Source organism: Vespa velutina, chromosome 2 (genome assembly GCF_912470025.1).
Source record: "Vespa velutina chromosome 2, iVesVel2.1, whole genome shotgun sequence".
Lineage (NCBI taxonomy): Eukaryota > Metazoa > Arthropoda > Insecta > Hymenoptera > Vespidae > Vespa > Vespa velutina.
The window spans coordinates 12,909,962-12,933,873 of record NC_062189.1 but is presented as its reverse complement, the minus strand read 5'-3'; the positions used below and the strand labels follow the sequence as shown (position 1 = coordinate 12,933,873).

Below are 23,912 nucleotides of genomic sequence, written 5' to 3'. Positions count from 1 at the left end.
TATTTTATTTTCTATTTATTTAATGATCGTTTTTTCAAATCACTCATACATAGACACATTATAACATCTTTTATTTGATAACCTATTAACATTATATTTAATCAATTGCTGGAAGTTTCAATATTTACGTAAATAACATACTTACGTCTCTTGTGTAGAATTTCCAACGCTTGCTATTTGGTGTCTTTTGATTAAAAAAAAAAAATGTGTAGCCATTATATACGGTGTGTGAAACATGCAGTATATTTTTTAGATGCAAAAATTATTTTTGCGTTTTTGTGTATATAAATACATATACATAAACTTTTTATATTAACATTGAAATTATTATTGAAATGAAGAAAAATTAAATAGAGAAAATAAATATAATAGTTTTGTCTTGAAACTATGGAAATCTATTTAGACAAATTGAGTACCATTTGTATGACGTCGTTTATTCAATAATAGAATTTTTTCATCAAATATTAAATTACTAAGAATTTATGATGGCACAACAGTGATAATTTTTTGATATGAAAAAAATTGCGATATAGTAGTACTTATATCATACACTAATGCTGTGAATGCATATATGCGTGTATAGGTGATGTAATTTCAATAAATCTGCAGTAATATTTTGTTTCATTACACTGAAATTCATTATTTTATAACAATGTCAGTTACGCTACATGAGACAGTAAGCCATGAAATAATTACAAATATTCTAATAATTAGAAAGAACTCAGAGTTTTAATGATGATCCGCTCCACATAGGCTTGGATTGTATTCATAGATGCACTGTTGTTTTCCATTGAAATGTAAGTATGGGCATCCTTAATGATTTCATGGCATTCTGTGTACCAGATAGTCATTGCTTTTTTCTGAAGCAAAGACATACTGTTTGACAGTGACGCACTAAAACTATCAGCAATTTCTTATGATGATATTGTTGGCTTAGAAGGCAAACAGAAGTAAGAAAGCCATCATGAGACAAAATAATCCCATAGCCTCAGATAAAGCAAAACCTAAAATAGCATATGAAAACAATTGCTGTTTTAAAGATGGATTCCTAGCATAACCAATAATGAGGGAACCAAATACAGATCCAATTCCAGCACCTGAAATAAAAAAATATTAAATTAATAGATGTGCAATATTTTTTTTTTAATGAAATAAATATATATTGTATATTGTAACAGAATGATATTAACATTATGACTTCAAAATGCATACATACACTTAATCACATATAATGAAAACACTGAATCAGACTATGTACATAGAATAATGATATGATACAGATAATTATGGACTTCATTCTTGAATAAGGCATATTGTCAGGAAGTTTAAAAGGCAAAAAGGATAAGGAAAGCCATCATTAGACAAAAAAGCCCCATAGCTTCAGCCAAGGCAAATCCCAAAATAGCATAAGTAAAACATTGCTGTTTTAAGGAAGGGTTTCGTGCATAACTCATTATCAAGGATCCGAAAACTAAGCCAATACCAACAGCTGTAATTTAAATATCTATGTTAAAAATATTAGTATTTTGTGGATAATAGATTAATAAATGATATTTAACATGATCTGCGTTAATAATAATGATATGTGATACATATGTTTAAATTTTTAAATTAAGAATAAAATTAAGCACATAAATTACTAAAAATATAAAGCTTATAATACTCATTTAGGGATTGTGACAATTTAGGATTATTTTATTGTAGAATAAATACACACCAGATCCTGCAACACCAACAGTTGCAGCACCAGCGCCAATGAATTTGGCAGCAGAATCAATATCACGCCTGACTAGGGAAGTTTGGAAGTTACGCACCTGTGACTAAAAAGAAAAAAGGGGAAAAAAAAAAAGAGATAAAAAAAAATATTAAAACTATAAGTGATAAGTAAGAATTATATGTATCTAAAAAACAATTTCAAGGTTACATTATACTATATAAGCAATAATCAATCTATTTGTATCTTATAAGCACAGATCACACTTCTGCTTTATTTTTTTTGATTGTTATGTAACTTTCTAAAAATGATCTTTTTTTATTAATATTTTATCTATTCTTTTAAATTTGATCTATTTTTCCAAAAAGTAAGAAGTACTAAGATAAGAAACCACAATACTATGGTTATTCATTGTACAATTTGTTGCATAATATGTACTAGTAAATATATTAATAGTTATAAATATGATTATTAAATATAAAAATTCTCATTTTCTAAAGAAATAATGACTTATGTAACTAATAAAAGAAGAGTTATGCAATATGTAAAACAGAATTTACTTACTAAATACACTGGTGGTTGAAGTTGTTTTTGCTGTTGTAAAGATTGGCTTTGACTGACCACACTGCTCAATGGTCGAAAATAGCTCTTGGTTCCAGAAACCAACTGAAAAAAGATTAAGTTTAAGAAATACCAAGATTATATAATATCAGATTGTGAATTTAACGACAAAACGCGAACGGTTCTATACTCACAGTAGACCTGGCAATGGGAGCGATGAGTCTAGAGCAAGCGTACATGATGACGTTCTGTATTGCGCGGCTTTACAAGTGCCTGAAATGAAAAGATGCAAACGATTAAACTTAATACTTTTTCGATATGAATTTTAGATTTTTAAGGGTTTTTGTCAAAGATGAACAAATCGACTAGATCAATGCGGCTGGTCTGTTAGTAACGAATTATTGAGGGAGGGAGGGATGGAGAAGGAAACTGTTACGTAACGCTTAAATCATTACATGAGGAACATACAAAAAAGTGGATCATGATTAATTTTATTCAAATATATGAAAACTTTATTAATTATACGCGGAACATGAAAATACTAATTGTCGAATGTGCCATATAGTAATGGAGGATCTAATAAAAAATGGCTGTTTTCTACGACTTCTTTTGCTAACTTTATACTTCAACTTTTAAAATTATAAAATGGAAGTCATGCTATATTTGGAATTTTTCTTTGATTAACGCATTAACGTAATATTTGAATTTCGAAACTCTTATCACAATAGTAAATTTCACTTTCTTTTACTCAATATTTAACAAGCACACGGTCGGACTTACCAATGAAGAGTGCTGAAGAAGCGGTAAGAAGACCCAGCCTTTGGAATGTTGAATCGGTGAGTGACCCGTTAACGGAACACCCTGCAACCAACCTATCTCGACTGAACCTACGAACGAACGAAGTAACTTCCGTGTAACGACCCACTCGCTGTTCCCAATCACCCGACTAGCGTTATCGACCAACCGAATTTAGCCGAACAGATTTTACGTCCGCAATAACTAATCAATACAATCACTAAGTATTATTTCCATGTTTAGTAATAGGCACAAATAATATAAGTTCATATTGAAACAAAAATACTCACGGTTTCTTTTAGTAATTGCTTATGTAATTTGAGTTTCAATTATAATCGTTAGTAAAAAATAAAAAATATTGTTAATATTCAATTTGACTAGCTTATTCTCAATAAGCATTCTCTATGAATATTAAGCTTTGTTTACATTTTTTAGAGTACTAGCAATGACTTCATCCAGTTTACTACTAGATGTCGTGTAAATCTCATCTTTGTAAATCTGATTTGTTGTATTAATCAAGAATTCATTAGTAAGGATAAGAAGTAGGCCTTGAATTTAATTATAATAAATGAAGATCATGATGATGTCAAAAATAAGGGCGATCATGGGAGAGAGGATTAAAAATGATCACGGCTGTCAATATAATGAAAAACCAGAGTTATGTTTGATGCCGAAACAGTTGAGTCATTAATTCTACTTCCTGCCAATATTAGCGCTATTGTCTATTTCTAATGCGTAGTCGGTAAAAGAAGAAGTAATATAAAAAAATTCTAAAATCTCTACTGGATTGTGGACAAATTCACATTTCTTCTTAAGTTTACGCTAAATCCTTTCTATAAATTTATATCTAACATAAAGTTTTACAATATCAATATATCCGAGAATTGAGAACCTGTCAAAATTATCAACCGACATGTTTAGATCTTATGATTAATATAATAACACTTCATAATTAATTTTCTTACGAAAATGAATACATCTTTGGAATATGCAAACCTCAACAATAATAAAGCTATTAAATATACAGGTAGGCTATTCTATTCTTTAAGAAACCTAACCTCACATATCATAATGAAAACAATATTGACTGATACTTCTAAATCGATTAAATAATGTATTCCTAATGACATTGTAAATTTATTTAATTTTTTCATTAAATTTAAATTTCAACAAATTTTTTATATTAACGAAATATACATAAACTACATTTTGTTGTATAATGTGTATATATATATATTTGTTGTTTTACTAAGATCAATAGTGTAGAATTAATTTATCAGAATTTAACTTTATAGAATATATATATATTATTGAATGAATTTATTTTTAATGTTTTATAATAATAGTGTCATGGAACAAAGCAAAAACAAGGCATAATCAAGAATAAAATGGATTCATCTATCTCATTCTTTTGCAAGTAATGAATAAAAGTAGTTCTGCATTTTTTAACACAGACATTTTTAAAGAATCTACAAAAATGAGTAGCCAATTGAATATTACAATACGACCTGAGGGTCGTTTGGATGCAAAGTGGTTAAAAACCGATTTACAGCGTTTTCTTTGTCGTGATGGATTAGCTGATCTTTGGAATGAAATGATCAGAGATGGAGAAATTATAGGACCTTTTAGTGATGGTTTAATTAATCGTGCAGGAGTTCTAGCTAAAAAGGGTAAAATATATTGAATACCAAAGTATATAGATATCTAAAGAGGATATATTATTTTACAAGATTTTTATTAACTTTAGGAGAAAGTGGGCATTACTATTGTGGAATGAAAGTATTGTCCTGTCTTTGTTGCGATGGTATTTGTGGCCCTCAACATGGATGTAATTGTGGTCCATGTCAAAAGATTGATAGCGAAGAAGCAGCAAGAACTACATTACTTATGGAGAATACCATGCCTGCCCAACAACTAATAGATTCATGGATATGGGGCCTACAACCATGTAAAAAAATTTATATTATTATTTTCAAATATGTAATAAAGATTAAATAATACTGCATAGTAATTGATATTATCATACATAATAAAATTATATACGATAATATTTATATATCTTTATTTTTAGCATTGACTGATTTAACAGAATGCATAGAATTATTAATTAAGGAACAAAGAAGATTATGTCATGAAGTTGCAAATAGTACTTTATCTGCAATAAGATTAAGACAACGATTAGTAGTAGCACGAAGATACTTTACTGCTTTATCCCGAGACAAACCACAAGGAACTAAAGAAGTTCTTGCGACTGTAAAAATTACTACAAAATCACAAAAAAAGTTAAGTATCAATATTTGATTATGGATGAACATAATATGTATAAATGAAAAATTATAAAAAAAAAACTAAAAACTGACAAAAAGATAACATATTTTTTAGTTTACAACCCAATGAAAAAGCAACACTAGGCTTAGCAAGAGTTGGTACACGTGCAGCTCTCAATTTTTCTTTTGCATATCTAAGACGTGCTTGGAGATCTGGAGAAGATGTGGAATTTTGCAGTGAATTACTTTCTGAATCTCTTGAGGCTTTACAATGTTTGCCAGAAGCTACTCTTTTTGATGAGAGTAATGTTTCTCAAATTTGGTTGGAAGTTGTAGAGAGATCAACCAAATTTTTGAAACAAGTTGTTGTGGGGTATATTTTATAAATTATTCTTTATATTTTTCAAAGAGTAATGCAATTATGATAACTTATATGAAACTTCTTTCTTAGAAATGTGATTGGTGAAAGATCTTGGCATCCAATTCCAATTGCTGATCAACACACAGCTTTATGTTTGCTACTTGAATTAGTCATCCAAAGAGCTACACTTTCAAATTTGCTGGATGCAGTAGTTCTTTTATTGCAACTAAGTGGAAAAAATAAAAATCAGGATAATAGAGTAATGCCACCAGGAAGTTCAGCTCCTCTTATTCCTATCTTACGCAGATTGAATATGATTCCATCATCATCACAATTTTGGGAATTTGATGAAAATCTTTCAACTAATCCCTGTGAGGTATTATTGAGATATTTGAGGCTACCAGATGATGATTCAGTATTTGTGGATTTAAGAAAAGCTGCAGTAATTATAATGTGTAATTTAAGCAGATTAGCTGCCCCCCTTTTACCACATATTACTGATATATTTTCAAAAAATGATAGACGAATTTTTCAAGAAGCAATAGCTTGGGGAAGCACTACATTTGGTGGAAGTTCTCCATTTTATTCTGATACTGTTGCAGAACTAGGCATTAAACAACTGTGCTATACTGAAGAAGCATTATTAATATTATCATTGAGTGGTAATGTTTACATGATGGATTGTAGAACGGAATCACAATATCCAGAAAAAATATATGGTTTTTCTGATAAATCAATAATAATGATAGCTGCTCATCCTGATGGTAAGCATTACTTGGCTTTAGCACAAGACAACACAGTATATTCCTGGGGAGATGGTGATGATGGAAAACTAGGCCATGGTGATGAGATAGCATATGATGAACCAAAAGGAATAGAAGCTTTGTTTGAGAAAAATATAACGTTCATCACATGTGGAAGTACATATTCTGCTGCAATAAGTTCCAATGGTGAATTATATACATGGGGTAGGGGAGTATCTGGAAAACTTGGTCATGGTAACACTGATAATGTCCTAATACCTACTTTGGTAACTACTTTAAATGGACATACAGTGGTACATGTAGCTTGTGGCAGTGGTGATTCTCAAACATTATGCGTTACTGCCTCTGGTATAGTGTTTTCTTGGGGTGATGGAAGTTATGGAAAACTTGGTAGAGGTGGCTCAGATGGATCAAAGACACCCAAAATCGTGGATAAATTGTTAGACATTAATGTTATAAAAGTATATTGTGGTAATCAGTTTTCTGCTGCTTTAACTATTCAAGGAGAAGTATATACATGGGGCAGAGGTTACTCATATCTGGTAACGGATTGGTTGGGACATGAAAATGAAGAACGTCTCAGATATCCAAAACTTATTGAAGGATTGAAAAACAAAAAAGTTAAAGATTTAGCTTTAGGAAGTTCTCATACACTAGCTTTAACAGAAGATCATATGGTTTATGGTTGGGGTAAAAATGATTATGATCAAATTGATAAATCACTAGGTAGTATTGTTACCGAACCTACACTATGTCCAGCATTATCTGGAAAAATCGTAGTTGGTATAGTTTGTGGACCTACACAAAGTTTTGCTTGGTGTATTTCAGCATTATCTGTTGCAAGTAGAGTAGCCTTTGTTGTAGAAGTTTGTGAAGAAACTTTCAAATTACTGGATATACTTTTAGCTAAATCTTGCGAAGGATTACCAGGCACACGACCACCTACTCAAGATCGTGAATGTTTAGCTGTAGCTACATTGAATTTATTAAGATTGCAACTTTATGCAATGATAACACACAAAATTGATAACAAATCTGTTGGTTTATCTGGATCCACTCTATTAAATTCTTTAAAACAACGATGTGTTAATCTTGCTAGTGGTTCTGGAATTTTAGCTACTATACAAAAAGCAGCTCAAGCAGTACTTCAGACTGGATGGAGTATTCTTTTACCAACTGCTAATGAACGTGCAAAAACGCTATCGAGTTTTCTTTCAAACTCAAGTACCTTAGAAGAATCACATACTAATGATGGTCACCTATTCATGGCTGATTTATTAATATCCAGTTTAATGGCAGATGGTGGACTAGAGTTAGCATTAAAAGCCGCGATTAAAGCAGAAATCACAGATTTGTCGGATGGCCAAGAATTTTTGATGGGTTTAAAAATCGTTAAAACCGGTGAATCAAAACAAACTAAAGAATTCGGCTCGGAGAAGTACAACGTGACAATATCACTATTCCAGTTAATAAAACAGTTGATCAGAAATAGCAGCTTTATTACACTCTCTAAATTTCAAAATTTGCAACATATGAGTGGAAATGAAGAGTTACGTATTTTAGATAGACCACCTAGTTTAAACCTTCTTCTTAGATTTCAACGTTTACTCATAGCACAAGCATATGAATGTATTAATAAGTCATCTACAGAAGATTTACAAGATCAAGAAATGCTTGGAGTGGAATCTCTATTAAAAAAGTATATATCTCAAATCTGTGATCATGTAATTGAAATATTACCAGTAGCAGCTGAAATAGCTGGTAGCAGTATTAAGCGATTTGTTTTAGTTATGTCTATTTTGAAGAGTGATATAATAAGTACATTACTGCCTGAATTAATAACGTGTCTGATACTTTTACAAGTAGATTATCCTATGTTGCTTCTTAATATGAATTGGATGGAAACTTTAACCCCTGTTGTAGACACATTAGATCGATTTAATAAATTGACACCAATTATGGAGAAAAATGATGCTGACGACTTGTCTTGGCCTGGTATTATCGCTCCACAGCATGGCTGCAAAACCCCGATTCAAGATGAAACTTCATTAATACGTTGGGCTGATTTAGAGAATCATAATCGTGATGGTGGTTTATGGGTTGTTATAAATAACAATGTATATGATGTTCAAGATTTTAGATACGAAGGATCATGTAATTTTCAAACTTTGCAAAGATTCGTTGGCCGTGATGCTTCACCATTGATGCGTGGTATGATGGATTCGTGCTACGTTGGTCAATACTGTCAATCTGAACCAGAAAATACACATATTACCGTAGAAATGACGGATATGAGTTCGATTCTTCTTGATGCAGAAAGAGCTGCCGGTTTTCTATTAGGATTACATGCTTACAGAATGCGACAAAGCTTAGCATTACAACCTGCTGAAAAAGAAGCTGGTATATGGCTTAATACAAATTTTTTAAGAGGTGGATTACAAATATTGCAACCTCCTAATCCTTATGAAGAAGAAAAAAGTGAAGCAAGAAGTAATAATTCAACAGCAGCAAATACACCGACAGAGCCACCAATTTTAATACATACAAAAAATGAGTCGCAAAAAATGACTGTTGATAGAGTTACTGCATTTATACAAGCATTAGCAGAGACTCATAAAACAGATGCAACTGTTCAAGCATTTTTAACTGTGATTGATAGATATTCCAAAAGCAATAATCTTCTATCTCATACTGATTTTTGTGGTGATCATCCTGTAGAAGAAATCGGCCGATTACTTATGGCAGTCATTATAAAACATCTTGCTCTCGGTCACGAAGCAATTACATTGATAGATCAAGAATTAACAAATAGTGGCAATGCAGAATTATCAAAACCATTGTCCGATATGGTACGAGCGATTCATCAGACAAAGTGGAACTTCATAAGGATAAGACAACAACAAAATCGAAGCTATAAAGAAGTTTGTGCACCTGCACAAGAAAGATGCAGATTTTTATTATATGAAGTTAGACCTGCAACGAGTTTTGAAGTTAAAGGATTACAAAATTTACCACTGTTGCATATTCTACCCAGATTTAAAAAAATTGTACAAATGGTGATCGCTGATATTCGACGAAATAAAGATTCGGTTGGAAAACCTGAAGATATTGTAAATGCATCAATACAAAATGCAAAGTCAAAAAATAAGCCTGATGAAGATATAACAGCAAAAGAAACGATTACTTTGACAGCATTATCTCCAAAACGAGAAGAAGTATTCAGTACAAAGAATGGCATAATCAACGTATTTGAGAAATTAAAACATAAGACTTTAACTTCTGATTTGTCTAGTCTTATGACAAATATTATAAATTTTGTAATTACGGAAGATGGAGGCGATGTAGAAACCTTACGACGTGCAATGTATTGTCAAATTCAACGGGCAAAATTGCGAGAACAAGGTATAATTATGATGCAAGAGTTGGTAAAGAAAGATCACTTAATAACATCAGTGAAATATTCTTTACTTAACGGTTGGCTCGGCCTTACATATGAGAATCGATTTCTTTACGACGGAATTACTCATTGTTTACATAATATACAGCTTATAACTCCATATCAAAAATCAAAAATAATATTAGCAGAAGCTGAAATTACATCCTGGGCTGTACAAACGTTACGTGCTTATGTTGTTCAGGCAGAATTGCCAAATAAACCAACAGCTAGCGGTAAGAGTAGTTTCAATCAAGGCACATATACATGCTTAAGGAAATTACCAAGGGCAAGATTTTTATTGACTATTCTAGGCATGTTAACTAATTATTTACATGCTAATGAAATTGGATTATTGATCAATTCTGGTTTATTATCTAGCATTTTAACATTAATGAGACAAATTGGACCTTCACTTCAAACTGATACCTTGAAACCTAAAGAGGCAATGGCAATATATGAAGATGCTGTACAAAAAAGTAAACCTCCCAGTGTACAACTTAGTGGAAAGGAATTAGCAGCATTAATGAAAATCGGTACAAGAGTAGTTCGTGGAGTCGATTGGAAGTGGGGAGATCAAGACGCACCACCACCTGGAGAGGGCAGGGTAATAGGTGAACTTGGTGAGGATGGATGGGTTAGAATACAGTGGGATAATGGTACAACGAACTCATATCGAATGGGTAAAGAAGGTAAATACGACCTGAAATTAGCCGAAGCATTAACACCACCTGAGAGTGACAGTGACAATGATTCACCTGTAGACACCAATAAGATCGACAAAAGCAATGTAAAGGATATTCATCCAACGACATGTTTAAAAGTTGCGTCAACAACGTTACTGCGCATAATGTTACTATCGTGCGGCATAGAAGGTAGCAAAGTACCTACTACTTCGATAAAAATATTGGCATCCGTTTTACGTGGTATTACTTCGTCTGCGAATAAACGCGATGTTACAACGCAGACACAATTATCAAAAGAGCATTATGAGAATTGGGCTACTCTCAGCATCTTAAGAGCGATTGCTAAATCTCCAAAATTGTGTAAATCACTAAGTACTTTAGCATGGGTGGATTTTTTACTTAGTATTATTGCTAATGAAAACAATCCAAATCTTGAGAAACAAATCATGGCAGCAAGATTATTATCTGCAGTTTTACCATCTTGGCCAACTGGTTTTGTAGATATGTTACCTTTCTTAGAGAAAGTATTCAAAATATTGGGACAAATAGCTCTTACGTGTAATAGTGGTTCGAATTCTGAACTTCATTCCAATAAATGCCGTGTATCTTTAACAGCATCTCATACTTCTACCATTGCCGAAGAACTTATTGCTTTAATAAGATCTTTACACTGTCTCTCAAATTGGAATTCAAGTGTGAATATGTTCTTAACATCAAAGCTTTCTTTAGCTTCGGATTTACTGTGTGACGGTCCTCTTTTTCATATACAAATAAATGAAAATGGTGGTAGCAATAGCGCTAATATACAACAAACCGTTATGGCAGCACTTATCGTTGTTGGTGGATTGGATGATAGACCAAGAATTGGTGGTTTAGTAGAAGTCGATGGACAAATAGGTACAGTATATAAATTTATACAACATACAAAAGTGCTCGTGCAGATGCATACCTGCGGGACTCGAAAAAAAATACCGTTTTTTGCATTGAAATATATTAATGAGCCATTTCATTTAGATAAGATGAATATGTCGGATTCATTTTTATCCACATGGGCTAATTTGTTTCTTGGCCATTATGGTCTAGAAACACGACCGGGTAGTATACCCGTAATCACTGGTGTAGTTAATGCTTCTGTACTACGTACGCAACAACAACAATTAGCAGCTTTAGCTGCTGGAAAGGCTATGCTAGCTCATCAAGCAAAATTAAGAAAAGTTTTGAAATCACATATCAATATTACTGACGATGATCGTTACAGTACTCTTCTTCAAGATATGTTAATACGTGCTACGAAGCCTCAACCACTAAAACCAATATTCAAACGAAAAGAACTAGAAGAAGCTGCACTAGCTGTATCTCAATATCTGACATCAGAATTAATGCATTCACCTATTCAACGAACAAGCGTTACCTCGGATCCTACCACTTCTACTTCTGATTGTTCTTTAGCTTCTTTTACTTCGAGCCAAAAAAGACATTGTAAGAGTAGTAAGCGAAAAAATTTTCCACCTGTAAATCCACTTGTCACACAGTTAGTGGAAATGGGTTTTCACAAAAAAAGCGCCGAATTTGCTATTAGGAGTCTTAGTGCAACAGAAGGCAATGTTACACCAGAAACTATTGTAGCTTGGTTGTTAGAAAATCCAGATATTGCTTTAAGTGATACAGAGACATTATCAAGTTTCGAAGGATTATCGGATTCTGATGACTCTACAAGTGAAGATGTGGAAGATTCACCATCGACGCATGAAGTGACTTCAATGGTAACACCAACATATATGAAGCGGTCAGATTTTCTTTGTGTCGATGAATATGCAATATATATTCGTGATAACGTTGTACCAGGCATGTTAGTGAGATGTTGTAAGAGTTATGAAGAAGTTGAATATGGGGATGTTGGACAAGTTATAAAAGTTGACCCAGAAGCCTTACATGATTTAAATGTTCAAGTTGCTTGGCAACGCAAAGGTGGTACATATTGGGTTAGATTCATACATATTGAATTACTTGGTCATCCACCATCTTTACCAGGTCCACCCGCATTAAAAATTGGAGACAAAGTTAGAGTGAAAGCATCGGTAGCTGTACCTAAATATAAATGGGGTTCGGTCAACCATCAAAGCATAGGAATAGTTACTGATATTACCTACAATGGAAAAGAAGTTTCTGTAGACTTTCCTCAACAAAGTTGTTGGACTGGATGGGCTGCAGAAATGGAAAGAGTACCGTCTTGTCATCATTTGGTATCTTGTAATTCATGTCAATTGTCACCAATATCTGGTCCTAGATTCAAATGCAAATACTGTGATAATTATAATTTATGTGAAAATTGTTTCTACACGAAACGCTCTCATCGACATGGTTTTAATAGAATTGCAGAGCCTGGATCTGCAGCTGTTTACGCTGGAAAACCTGGTAGATATCACAGACAAGACCTTTTAGAATCATCTTTAATTGAAGACTGGTCGAAATGTATTAGAACATTAAGCGTTTCCTCTAGAGATAAGTACGCACCACGTCTTGTTGATGGATCTGGAAGATACTGGCAAAGTTGTGGATCTCAAGGAAAACATTGGATACGTTTGGAAATGATGCCCGGAATTCTTATACATTCTTTGAAAATAACCGTAGATCCGCAAGATAGCAGTTATGTGCCTTCAGTCATAGCTGTTAATGCAGGCGATTCTTTTAGCTGTTTAGTGGAATTGGCAACGATTAGTGTTCGATATACTGACACTATCGTGACCCTTTTGCAAGATATTAAAGAATATTATCCATGCATTGAGATCGCTATAAAACAATGTCGAAATGATGGCATTGATTGCAAGATTCATGGACTCCATATCATAGGACGAAAAAAAATCAATGAAAATCAGCAATTAGCCACCTCAATTTCATTTCTCGCATCAGATTGGGAAGCTGCACAAAAGCAAATTACATCACAATGCACTGGAGAAACAACACAACAATCCGCTGTTTATGTATGGGGTTTAAATGATAAAGATCAACTTGGTGGATTAAAAGGATCAAAAATTAAATTACCAATATATAGTGAAGTTCTTTCGAAATTAAAACCGATTCATATTGCGGGTGGTAGTAAAACTCTTTTTATTGTCAGTCAAGAAGGAAAATTGTATGCTTGTGGCGAAGGAACTAACGGTAGATTAGGTCTTGGAGATGACAGTAACGTATGTGAACCCAAACTTATACCATTTCTCAGTCAATACGTGATAAAAAAGGTTGCTGTTCATTCTGGAGGAAAACATGCTCTAGCATTGACTCAAGATGGAAAAGTTTTTTCATGGGGTGAAGGAGAAGATGGAAAATTAGGACATGGAAACTGTGTATCTTTGGATAAACCAAGACTCATTGAAACGCTTAAATCAAAAAGAATAAGAGATATAGCTTGTGGTTCTGGTCATTCAGCTGCAATTGCAAGTAATGGAGAACTTTATACCTGGGGTTTAGGCGAATATGGAAGATTGGGCCATGGAGATACAGCAACACAATTAAAACCAAAATTAGTAGAAGCTTTAATAGGACAACGAATAATTCAAGTTGCTTGTGGAAGTAGAGATGCCCAGACAATGGCTCTAACAGCTGATGGTACGGTTTATTCCTGGGGCGACGGAGATTTCGGTAAACTTGGTCGAGGAGGAAGTGATGGTTGTCACACACCGTTATTAATAGATCGATTGAATGGTTTGGGAGTAATACAAGTCGAATGTGGTGCTCAATTTTCTTTAGCTTTAACAAAATATGGTGAAGTATGGACATGGGGAAAAGGGGATTACTTTCGATTAGGTCATGGAAATGATCATCATGTCAGAAAACCAACTTTGGTTGAAGGACTTCGTGGTAAGAAAGTAATTCACGTAGCTGTGGGTGCATTGCACTGTTTAGCAGTAACTGATACAGGTCAAGTGTATGCTTGGGGAGATAATGATCATGGTCAGCAAGGAAATGGTTCAACGATTGTTAATAGAAAGCCATCTTTAGTAAATGCATTAGAAGACACAAGAGTAAATAGAGTATCCTGTGGTTCTAGTCATAGTGTAGCTTGGGTATTAACTGATCAACCTATAACAAGTAATCAAGAACCAGTTACTTTTCCTACTGCTAAAGATCCATTGGGACAAATGTGCTTAGGATTTAATAATACTATGGAATCAAATACTACTACAAATACCAAAGATGCTAGACCATCTCTTTCTAATATAATTTTATCATTGGAAAGCAATGTTGCAAAACAACAGGCGCTTCAACATGTGATAAATGCTTTACATATAATGCAAGCTCGAACAGTTATAGTAATGGCTTTACAAAGCCATACAACATTGGCAAATTGTCCTAAAACACCCATGTCAGATACACCGCCGGAAGGAACAATTACTAGTAGCGTCGGTCATACAGTTTATCAAAATGTTGGAGACATAGCACAAGGAGGTGGAGAAGCTCCTGCTAATGCTGTGGAGGCTGCTAATGTGGTGACAAGTCCAAGGACTTCTCCAGATTTAGATGAATATCCATTAGCAATGTTTCCTTCTATGTCTAGTTCAGCAAGTTTATCTTCACGAGCTTCTAAAATGTCGACTAGTGCAATGAGCGTCATAGCAGCAACATTAACGTCGAATGCGCAAGTAGTAGGAGAAGGAGTTACCACAGAATCTGGTTTAGATGAATTTACATCAACGTTAACAGAAGATGATGCAAGAATGTTAGTAGATCTTTTAAAATTGGCAGTTGCTAATAGAGTTGATAAAGGTGCAAAAGAAATAATAGCATCAACTTTAATATCACTTGGTAGAGTAAATCCTACTATTGGAAACATGCTTTTAGAACTTTGTGTAACGGAATTAGAAGATACCACCGCCAATTCTAATTGTATAAGTAAAGCACTTCAACCAGTAGTTCAAGAAACACCTCATCCTTATATAAATGATACAACTCTAACCGGTCATGTGAAGATTCCTGGTGCAGAAGCTTTGCGAGTAGAATTCGATCGACAATGTTCCACGGAGAGAAGACATGATCCGCTTGCGATTATGGATAGTAATGGAAGAGTTGTTGCAATTAGATCTGGCAGAGAATGGAGCGAATGGGCAACTGAAATCAGAATACAGGGCGATGAATTAAAATGGAGATTCTCTACAGATGTTTCTGTAAATGGTTGGGGTTGGCGATTTACCGTACATCCTGTTGTGGCTACATTAGCGGCACACGAATTAGGTTCTGACAGAGCGGTTATGTCACAACCATCGATTGCATTAGCTGAGTGTCTTTTGGATAATAATTTAATTAGTTCTGATAAAAACATCGTTACACGATTAGCGGCAACTTTAGCACAATGCAGTCAGCTCAGTATTTTAACTGCACAGCAAAGAATGTGGGCACTTAAAAAATTACAAGTAGTTTATCTCAGTGGACCTGGTATACGACCAGAAGTTGCATTATCGTCGTTATTAGGTTCTTTACCTCAAGCATTGTTGAGACAATATACATACGAAGATCCTGCTGTTAGAGGTGGAAAGCAATTGATGCATAGCGATTTCTTCAAAGTTCTTATTGCACTTGCTTGTGATTTAGAATTGGATAGCATGCAATGTTGTTCTGAGATTCATAAGTGGTCATGGTTTCGAAGATATTGTCTTGCTGGTCGAGTTGCAAAATCTTTAATACATCGCACTCCATTACCAAAAGCATTTTGCATTGAAGTTACTAAACGAATTAATGAGATGGCTAGAGATGGAGATTCATGTTCTAAAGATCACGAAAATCACGAGCTTTTTAAGCAAGAACATGATGAACAATTACTCCAATGGTTAAATCGCAGACCAGAAGATTGGACATTATCATGGGATGGTTCTGGAGCAATTTATGGTTGGGGTCACAATCATAGAGGACAATTAGGTGGCTTAGAAGGTGCAAAGATAAAATTGCCTACACCATGTGAAAGTCTTTCTGCATTGAGACCAGTACAACTAGCTGGAGGTGAACAAACATTATTTGCTGTTACTGCTGATGGTAAAGTCTATGCTACTGGTAAGTATAAAAAACTAGATATATTTTTATAATTATCATTTTGAAACATTTCAATACATTAATTAATCAAAATGTTTAATTTCAGGCTATGGTGCAGTAGGACGTCTTGGTATAGGGGGAACAGATTCTGTCATTATCCCAACACTTTTGGAATCAATTCAACATATATTTATTAAAAAAGTGGCCATTAATTCTGGTGGAAAACATTGCCTTGCATTAAGCTCTGAAGGCCATGTATATTCCTGGGGAGAAGGTGACGATGGTAAATTAGGCCATGGTAATAGATTATCGTACGATCGACCGAAATTAATTGAAGAGCTTCTTGGAACAGAGATTATAGATATAGCTTGTGGTGGTCATCATAGTGCTGCTATTACAAGTGCTGGTTGGTTATATACTTGGGGAAAAGGTAAAAGTGTATTTATTATAGAAATTAAAAACTACCAATAAAAAATTTCTTTTTGATGAATATAACATTTTTTTTGTATAGGGCGATATGGACGTTTAGGTCATGGTGATAGCGATGATCAGTTGGTTCCTAAAGTTATTGAAGCTTTGCAAGATTGTAAAGTTATAGATGTAGCATGTGGAAGTGGTGATGCGCAAACACTTTGCGTTACAGACGATGATAATGTTTGGAGTTGGGGTGATGGAGATTACGGAAAATTAGGTAGAGGTGGAAGCGATGGTTGTAAAGTTCCGATGAAGATAGATTCATTGGCAGGACTTGGAGTGATCAAAGTTGAATGTGGTAGCCAATTTTCAGTGGCATTAACTAGATCAGGTGCAGTGTATACATGGTAGGTAGGAAAATAAAAAAAATTTTTATGAAGAAAATGATAATAGGTTTGCTTGTTCTTTTATAGGGGCAAAGGAGATTATCATCGATTAGGTCATGGCACAGATGATCATGTACGAAGACCCCGAAAAGTAGCTGCACTTCAAGGAAAGAAAATAATTTCTATAGCCACAGGTTCCTTACACTGTGTTGCGTGTTCTGATAAAGGTGAAGTTTTTACTTGGGGTGACAATGATGAAGGTCAACTGGGTGATGGAACAACAAGCGCTCTTCAAAGACCACGGCTAGTTCATGCATTACAGGGTAAAAAAATAACGCGAGTTGCATGTGGAAGTGCTCACACTCTCGCGTGGAGTACTACAAAGGCTACGCAGAGCAGATTACCAGTATCAACACCTATGGAATATGATTTAGTGAAAGATTTTCAATTTTCCGTGTTACATAATAGATTAGTACTTTTACATCATTTTGCGGAATTATTGTGTCCATCTTTAGCAATGTTCCCTACTACTGGACACATTGGTCTCGACAGATTAGCTCCAATGCTAGTATATAGTATTAAAGAAGCAACGTTCCGTAAAGTAGTTCAGGCTACTATGGTAAGAGATCGACAACATGGGCCAGTAATAGAACTAAACAGAATACAAGTAAAAAGAGCACGAAGTAAAGGAGGCTTGGCTGGTCCAGATGGTATTAAATCTGTCTTTGGACAAATGGTTTCTAAAATGTCTTTACTAACGCAAGATGTACTCTTTTTACCACATAGAGTATGGAAAGTAAAATTTGTCGGTACGTAATACAACAATAATCATTTGTAATGTGTAGTACATACAAAATGATTCTAGTTACATCGATGTTATTGTTGATAGGAGAGAGCGTAGATGATTGTGGTGGAGGCTATAGCGAAAGTATCGCCGAGATGTGTGATGAACTGCAAAATGGTTCGTTGCCATTGTTTATACCCACGCCTAATGGTCGAGGCGACAGTGGCACAAACAGAGACTGTTTTCTATTGAATCCTACGGCTAATTCAACGTTACATATGAGCATGTTTCAATTCTTAGGTATTTTAATGGGTATAGCAATAAGGACGGGTAGTCCATTGAGCTTAAATTTGGCAGAACCTGTTTGGAAGCAACTTACTGGAGCATCATTGACACCAGCAGATTTAACAGAAGTTGATAGAGATTATGTTCCTGGATTGTTATGTATACGGGATATGGATCCTGATGAAAAAGTCTTTCAAACTTTGGAAATGCCATTTTCAACACCATCTGCTGTTGGACATGATATACCATTATCAAATAGGTAAAACAACTTTGTATTCATAATTATAAAATAAACTACTTCTATGTATGTATATATTATTATTTTCCAGAATACTATTTTTTACTGTCCATTATTTCTTTCAGATACCTTAAGATAACACCAGAAAATCGACATGAGTATGTTAGATTAGCACTCAATTATAGACTGCATGAATTTGATCAACAAGTTGCTGCAGTACGTGAAGGTTTATCAAAAGTTGTACCTGTCCCTCTATTGACCTTATTTAGTGGAGCTGAATTAGAAACCATGGTGTGTGGTAGTCCAGACATACCACTTAGTTTATTAAAATCTGTTGCAACTTATAAAGGCATGTATAATTATTCTTGTGATATAAAAAAACAATTGAAAAAAATTAATAATATATCTTGGATTAATAAAATATAACGATATGAAATATTATTCTTAGGCATTGAAGCTACAGCACCTCTTATTCAATGGTTCTGGGAAGTTATGGAAGAATTTTCTAATCAAGAAAGATCTCTTTTTCTTCGCTTTGTCTGGGGTAGAACTCGTTTACCGCGAACAATTGCTGACTTTAGAGGCAGAGACTTCGTTTTACAAGTGAGTTTTATCTTCTAATTCCACATTATATAATTTAACAAAATTAATGAATATTAACCATAACTGATTATTATTTAGGTGATGGACAGATATCATCCACCAGATCATTTTCTTCCCGAGAGCTACACGTGTTTCTTCCTGTTGAAAATGCCAAGGTATTCGTGCAAGCCAGTATTACGACAAAAATTAAAATATGCTATTCATTTTTGTAAAAGTATCGATACAGATGAGTATGCTAGAGTACAAGCAGCAACAAACTCAGACACAGAAGATACTGACAGTCTCGCCAGTGAAGAACACACTTCACTTTAAGATAGTTATTATCAATATTTATATTTCTAACGAGTTTTTGTGGTACTCTTGAAAGTATGCACGACTTTCATGACAAAGTATTTATTTTTTGTATTAATACATAATGCCATATAATTCACAAAAATCATTCACAAAAAGCTTTTATAATAAGAGTTATACTTGATAATTATGAAATACTACTTGGTAATTATGAAAGTGCACATTGCAAAAATTGAAGACACCATAATATGTAACACATATAATAAGTATTCATGAATTCAAGCATTTAATGCTAATAATTCCTTGAAAGTTGATGATATTATTAAATGTATCTAGATTACAATAATACAATCATCACCTTTAACTAATCTTAAAAATACTCTCATATGTAGATAATATTGTTGTATGTTTATTCTTTTTTTTTTTTTTGTAATTAAAAGTGTGTATGCTAAACCATAATGATCAGTGTAAAAAAAAACTTGAATGCATGATTGCTAAGAAATTTTGTTATTAAGATATGAATAAATTTGTGCTAAGAACAATCTTAAAAATATGGATATAATATATGATTCCTAATAAATAAAAATTAAAATAATAAATTATTTGACTATTAAATTTATAATAAGATATGTTATTACATTAATAATTTCATTTATGATTTCAATGTCCAAAGATAAATAATATATCACATGAGATGTGTAAAAATTTCGAATTAAGTATTTTAAAAAGATAAGATATATGTTTTTCTAAAGATGAGAAGAAAAAAGTGTTATCTTTTTTTTTATACGTTCATTTTACTTGATAACATTTTATGTACTAATGTGATAAAAGCTGTGTTGTAATTTAAACATAACAGTTTGATAACTAATATTAAGAATCTTATACAGGGTGTAGCAATTTTTATTTTGTATTCAATTTACTTTTTTATAGTATTTGAAAATAACATCATGAATATGTTATATTTAAAAACATAAACATGTTAAAAATTTAAATAGTAAATTACTGAATAAGAATGTAATTCAGTATAATTTTATTTTTGTGCATGTGATACGATACGAAAAAATTTAATGATCATATATTTGTATTTATTTATTATTGATTATAATCATACAATCACAAAGTGTATCAAATTAGTACCATTGGTAATATAATTTCCAAAAAATGTCCAGTATGTATTTGTACATATAATTTTTTTTGAATAATCCTGTATTCCATTAGTTTTATTATTATTATCAACAAAAATGATAAATTCACAATAAGAGGGGCATTACCATGAGAAATGATATTATGAATTACGCCAGAACAAAGATCCATATAATGCTAGTTATTATAGATCAATCAGTTCCAACTTGTATTTACATTTTCATACTACAAGAATCAAGGATATCAAAAAGAAATGATGATCCGCTTCCTACGAAATAAGGTACCAAATATTCAAAACAATTTTTAAAAAATTTTAATGGAAATATTATTAATACATATGATTAATGCTTTTTAGTTCTCAAATTGGTCAATCAAACAAAGTAGATATATGTCAACAAATTTATCTATTACAGCATCGAAAGTTCAGTTACCAGAATTTGCAGATGTTATAATAATTGGTAAATTCATTATGAATAATAACTATACTAATTTAAAAATATAAAAGAACAATTTGCCATTTGTTCATAGCTAAAAAAAAAATAAAATTTAATATTTTTTAGGTGGTGGTAGTGCAGGATGTCATGCTCTTTATCATTTGGCGAAACGTGGGATTAATACAATACTTTTAGAAAAATCGAAATTAACTTCTGGTACAACATGGCATACTGCAGGTCTAATATGGAATCTACGTGGTGTTGATGATGTTGAAATGGAATTACTAAATGTTTCTATCAATGTACTCTCATCTTTAGAAAAAGAAAGTGGCATTAACCCAGGATGGATAAATAATGGTGGTCTTTATATCGCTCATACTAATGTAAGTGAATATGTTGATAAATATTACACTATAATCTTTTAATAAATTATAGTCTTTGCAACTAATATTTTAAATTGCATGTAAATCATTATTATATATATTAGTGTTTTTAAGAATTAGAATTATTATATAGGAGAGAATGGCAGAATATAAACGCTTGGTCACAGCTTGCAAAGCATTTGGTATTGGTGCGCATATAATTTCTCCTAATGAAGCAAAAGCAATATTTCCACTTTTAGATGAAAAAATTTTTCAAGGTGCAATTTATTCTTCAAGAGATGGAACAGTAGATCCTGCTATGTTGATTAATTCCTTGTCAAAAATAGCAAAAAATTATGGTTGTAAGGTATTCTTACTTAAATAATAATTATTTTATATTTTTATAGGTTTTATTAGTTAACAATTAAAATAAAAATTGATAATATAAACGTATAATAATATTTTAGATAATAGAAAACTGCCCAGTAACTAAAATATTAACAAAAGAAAATATATATGGTTTGAAACAAGTTTTTGCTGTAGAAACACCATATGGACAAATTAATACTAACATTGTACTTAATGCTTCTGGAGCTTGGTCAAATGACATAGCTAAAATGGTAGGTTTAAATATTCCATTAATACCGATAAAACATGCATATGTTGTTACTGAAGCAATAGAAGCTGTTAAAAATTTACCGAATGTAAGAGATCCAGATATCAGTTTATACTTTAAAGTACAGGGTGGCTCTATGAGTATAGGAGGCTATGAAAAATATCCTAGTATGCTACAATTGGTGAGTTTATAATATAATATAATATGATGTCAAACATACTATAATAGTATAAAAATGTATTTAATTTGTATATAGGTACCTAAGGATTTTGCATTTAGTTTATATGAGTTAGATTGGAATGTATTTAATGTACATATGGAGTCAATGGTTCAATTAATGCCAAAACTTGCAAATACTGGTATAAAAGCAACAGTTTGTGGCCCAGAAAGCTTTACACCTGATCACAAACCTATTATAGGTATATATCTTAAATAACATAAGAAGATTCATAATTATTCATTTAAGATAAATATTTTTGAAAGGTGAGGATCCACGTTGTTCAGGCTTTTATTATTCTTGTGGATATAATAGTGCAGGAATGATGTTTGGTGGTGGATGTGGAGAACAGGTAGCATTATGGATAATTAATGGACGTCCTGATAAACATATGTTTAAATATGATATTCGAAGGTTTGAATAATAGATTTTTATATACAAAATTTATCTCATAATACATTTTTATTGTTTTAGAATATGTTAAACAAAAACATTAAAAATTTTTAAATTTATGTTTGAAAGATTTATACCAGAACAAATGAATAATTTAGTTTGGGCTACTGAAAGATCTCATGAAGCTTATGCAAAAAATTATGATGTGGCTTTTCCTCATGATGAACCATTAAGTGGCAGAAATCTCAAAACTGACCCTTTTCATGATGTAAGTTATCTTAGAAACTAAATGAAAAAGTTATAAATCAATAGGAAATATGTATTATAAAATAAAATATATATATTTCAGCTACTTGTTGCGGAAGGAGCAGTTATGGAGGAACGTCAAGGATGGGAGAGACCAGGATGGTTTCTAAAAAATAAAACAGTGACTATTTTGCCTTATAAATATGACACAATGATAATTAAAGGAAATGATGAATATAAACAAATTTTAGAAACAGAATGTACATTCGACTTTCCCTTCTATCATAATACAGTAAATGCGTTATATTTAAAATGGCTAATTTTTAAATAATTTTAAAATTAATATAAAATTTATAATATTTTTATTAGATACAGGAAGAAGCATTGGCCTGTAGAACTAATGTAGTACTGTTCAATATGTCTTATTTTGGAAAATTCTATCTTTGTGGGCCAGATGTACAAAAAGCTGCAGATTATCTTTTTACATCAAATACTAGAAGAAATTTTAATAGAATAATTTATACTTGTATGCTTAATCACAAAGGAGGTATAGAAGGAGACTGTACTGTTACTAGTATAGAACCGGGTTCAAGTGGTATTGTTGATCCTATATTTAAGGACAAAGCATTTTACATAGGTAATCTTTACATAAATCTTAATTATTTAATATCTTTTTTAATATTTCATTTGAAAAGTTGTAAAACTTAATTAGATTTCATTAACAACAGTTTCAAGTGGATTATCAACATATCAAACATGGGCTCATATTCATAATGTTATAAAAAAGAACAATTTTGATGTTATGTTGCATGATACTACAGAAAAAATAGGCATTCTATCTATACAGGGCCCTAAAAGGTAAAATATTACGTAAATTAAGTTATTTTATATATAAAAA

The 23,912-nt window shown here is 32.4% G+C and overlaps 3 protein-coding genes and 1 long non-coding RNA gene across 7 annotated transcripts in view; 2 read left to right on the top strand and 2 right to left on the bottom strand.

Moving 5' to 3' along the window:
• Positions 1–614: 614 nt before the first annotated feature.
• On the bottom strand, positions 615–3,220 carry LOC124946584 (ATP synthase lipid-binding protein, mitochondrial). The gene is made up of 5 exons (XM_047487444.1): positions 3,056–3,220; positions 2,470–2,548; positions 2,279–2,380; positions 1,718–1,820; positions 615–1,097 (listed from the first exon to the last, which is right to left on the bottom strand). The coding sequence occupies exons 2-5, from the start codon at positions 2,512–2,514 to the stop codon at positions 934–936; spliced, it is 414 nt and encodes a 137-aa protein (XP_047343400.1). The 5' UTR covers positions 2,515–2,548; positions 3,056–3,220; the 3' UTR covers positions 615–933.
• A 320-nt stretch (positions 3,221–3,540) lies between these two features.
• LOC124946577 (E3 ubiquitin-protein ligase HERC2) lies at positions 3,541–20,277 on the top strand. Of its 3 annotated transcripts, XM_047487416.1 has the most exons (14): positions 3,541–4,097; positions 4,525–4,740; positions 4,818–5,018; positions 5,142–5,352; positions 5,453–5,710; positions 5,789–11,478; positions 11,596–16,623; positions 16,709–17,032; positions 17,114–17,423; positions 17,490–18,211; positions 18,292–18,730; positions 18,835–19,058; positions 19,158–19,312; positions 19,391–20,277. In XM_047487416.1, exons 1-14 carry the CDS (start codon positions 4,040–4,042, stop codon positions 19,622–19,624), a joined length of 14,070 nt encoding a protein of 4,689 aa, XP_047343372.1. In that variant the 5' UTR covers positions 3,541–4,039; the 3' UTR covers positions 19,625–20,277. The 3 variants fall into 3 exon arrangements, with proteins under 3 accessions (XP_047343372.1, XP_047343370.1, XP_047343371.1); XM_047487414.1 differs by having other exon boundaries at positions 5,789–16,623; XM_047487415.1 differs by having other exon boundaries at positions 4,417–4,740; positions 5,789–16,623.
• The window catches only part of LOC124946586, a 23,212-nt gene continuing 4,085 nt past the window's right edge, over positions 4,786–23,912 (bottom strand). The window contains exons 2-3 of the long non-coding RNA XR_007100133.1: positions 15,536–15,687; positions 4,786–5,008 (exon numbers count right to left, since the gene is read on the bottom strand). This is a non-coding gene — a long non-coding RNA (uncharacterized LOC124946586). The remainder of the gene's footprint in view (positions 5,009–15,535; positions 15,688–23,912) is intronic.
• LOC124946579 (sarcosine dehydrogenase, mitochondrial) overlaps positions 20,270–23,912 on the top strand; it is a 6,139-nt gene continuing 2,496 nt past the window's right edge. For both annotated transcript variants that reach the window (XM_047487429.1, XM_047487430.1), the window contains exons 1-11: positions 20,270–21,026; positions 21,102–21,204; positions 21,307–21,563; positions 21,697–21,909; positions 22,010–22,339; positions 22,415–22,577; positions 22,642–22,789; positions 22,898–23,036; positions 23,118–23,306; positions 23,384–23,651; positions 23,743–23,872. In XM_047487429.1, coding sequence (XP_047343385.1) covers positions 21,000–21,026; positions 21,102–21,204; positions 21,307–21,563; positions 21,697–21,909; positions 22,010–22,339; positions 22,415–22,577; positions 22,642–22,789; positions 22,898–23,036; positions 23,118–23,306; positions 23,384–23,651; positions 23,743–23,872 — 1,967 coding nt within the window. In that variant the 5' untranslated portion in view covers positions 20,270–20,999. The remainder of the gene's footprint in view (positions 21,027–21,101; positions 21,205–21,306; positions 21,564–21,696; positions 21,910–22,009; positions 22,340–22,414; positions 22,578–22,641; positions 22,790–22,897; positions 23,037–23,117; positions 23,307–23,383; positions 23,652–23,742; positions 23,873–23,912) is intronic.

Excerpts from the sequence above, each read along its gene's own strand:
- LOC124946577 (XM_047487414.1), top strand. The coding sequence starts at position 4,040 with ATGAATACATCTTTGGAATATGCAAACCTCAACAATAATAAAGCTATT. Across the intron at positions 17,033-17,113 it reads GTTATATACTTGGGGAAAAG|GGCGATATGGACGTTTAGGT; the intron begins GTAAAAGTGTAT and ends TTTTTTGTATAG. Across the intron at positions 19,059-19,157 it reads ATCTGTTGCAACTTATAAAG|GCATTGAAGCTACAGCACCT; the intron begins GCATGTATAATT and ends TATTATTCTTAG.
- LOC124946584 (XM_047487444.1), bottom strand. The coding sequence starts at position 2,514 with ATGTACGCTTGCTCTAGACTCATCGCTCCCATTGCCAGGTCTACT. Across the intron at positions 1,821-2,278 it reads TTCAACCACCAGTGTATTTA|TCACAGGTGCGTAACTTCCA; the intron begins GTAAGTAAATTC and ends TTTTCTTTTTAG. Across the intron at positions 1,098-1,717 it reads TGTTGGTGTTGCAGGATCTG|GTGCTGGAATTGGATCTGTA; the intron begins GTGTGTATTTAT and ends TTTTTATTTCAG.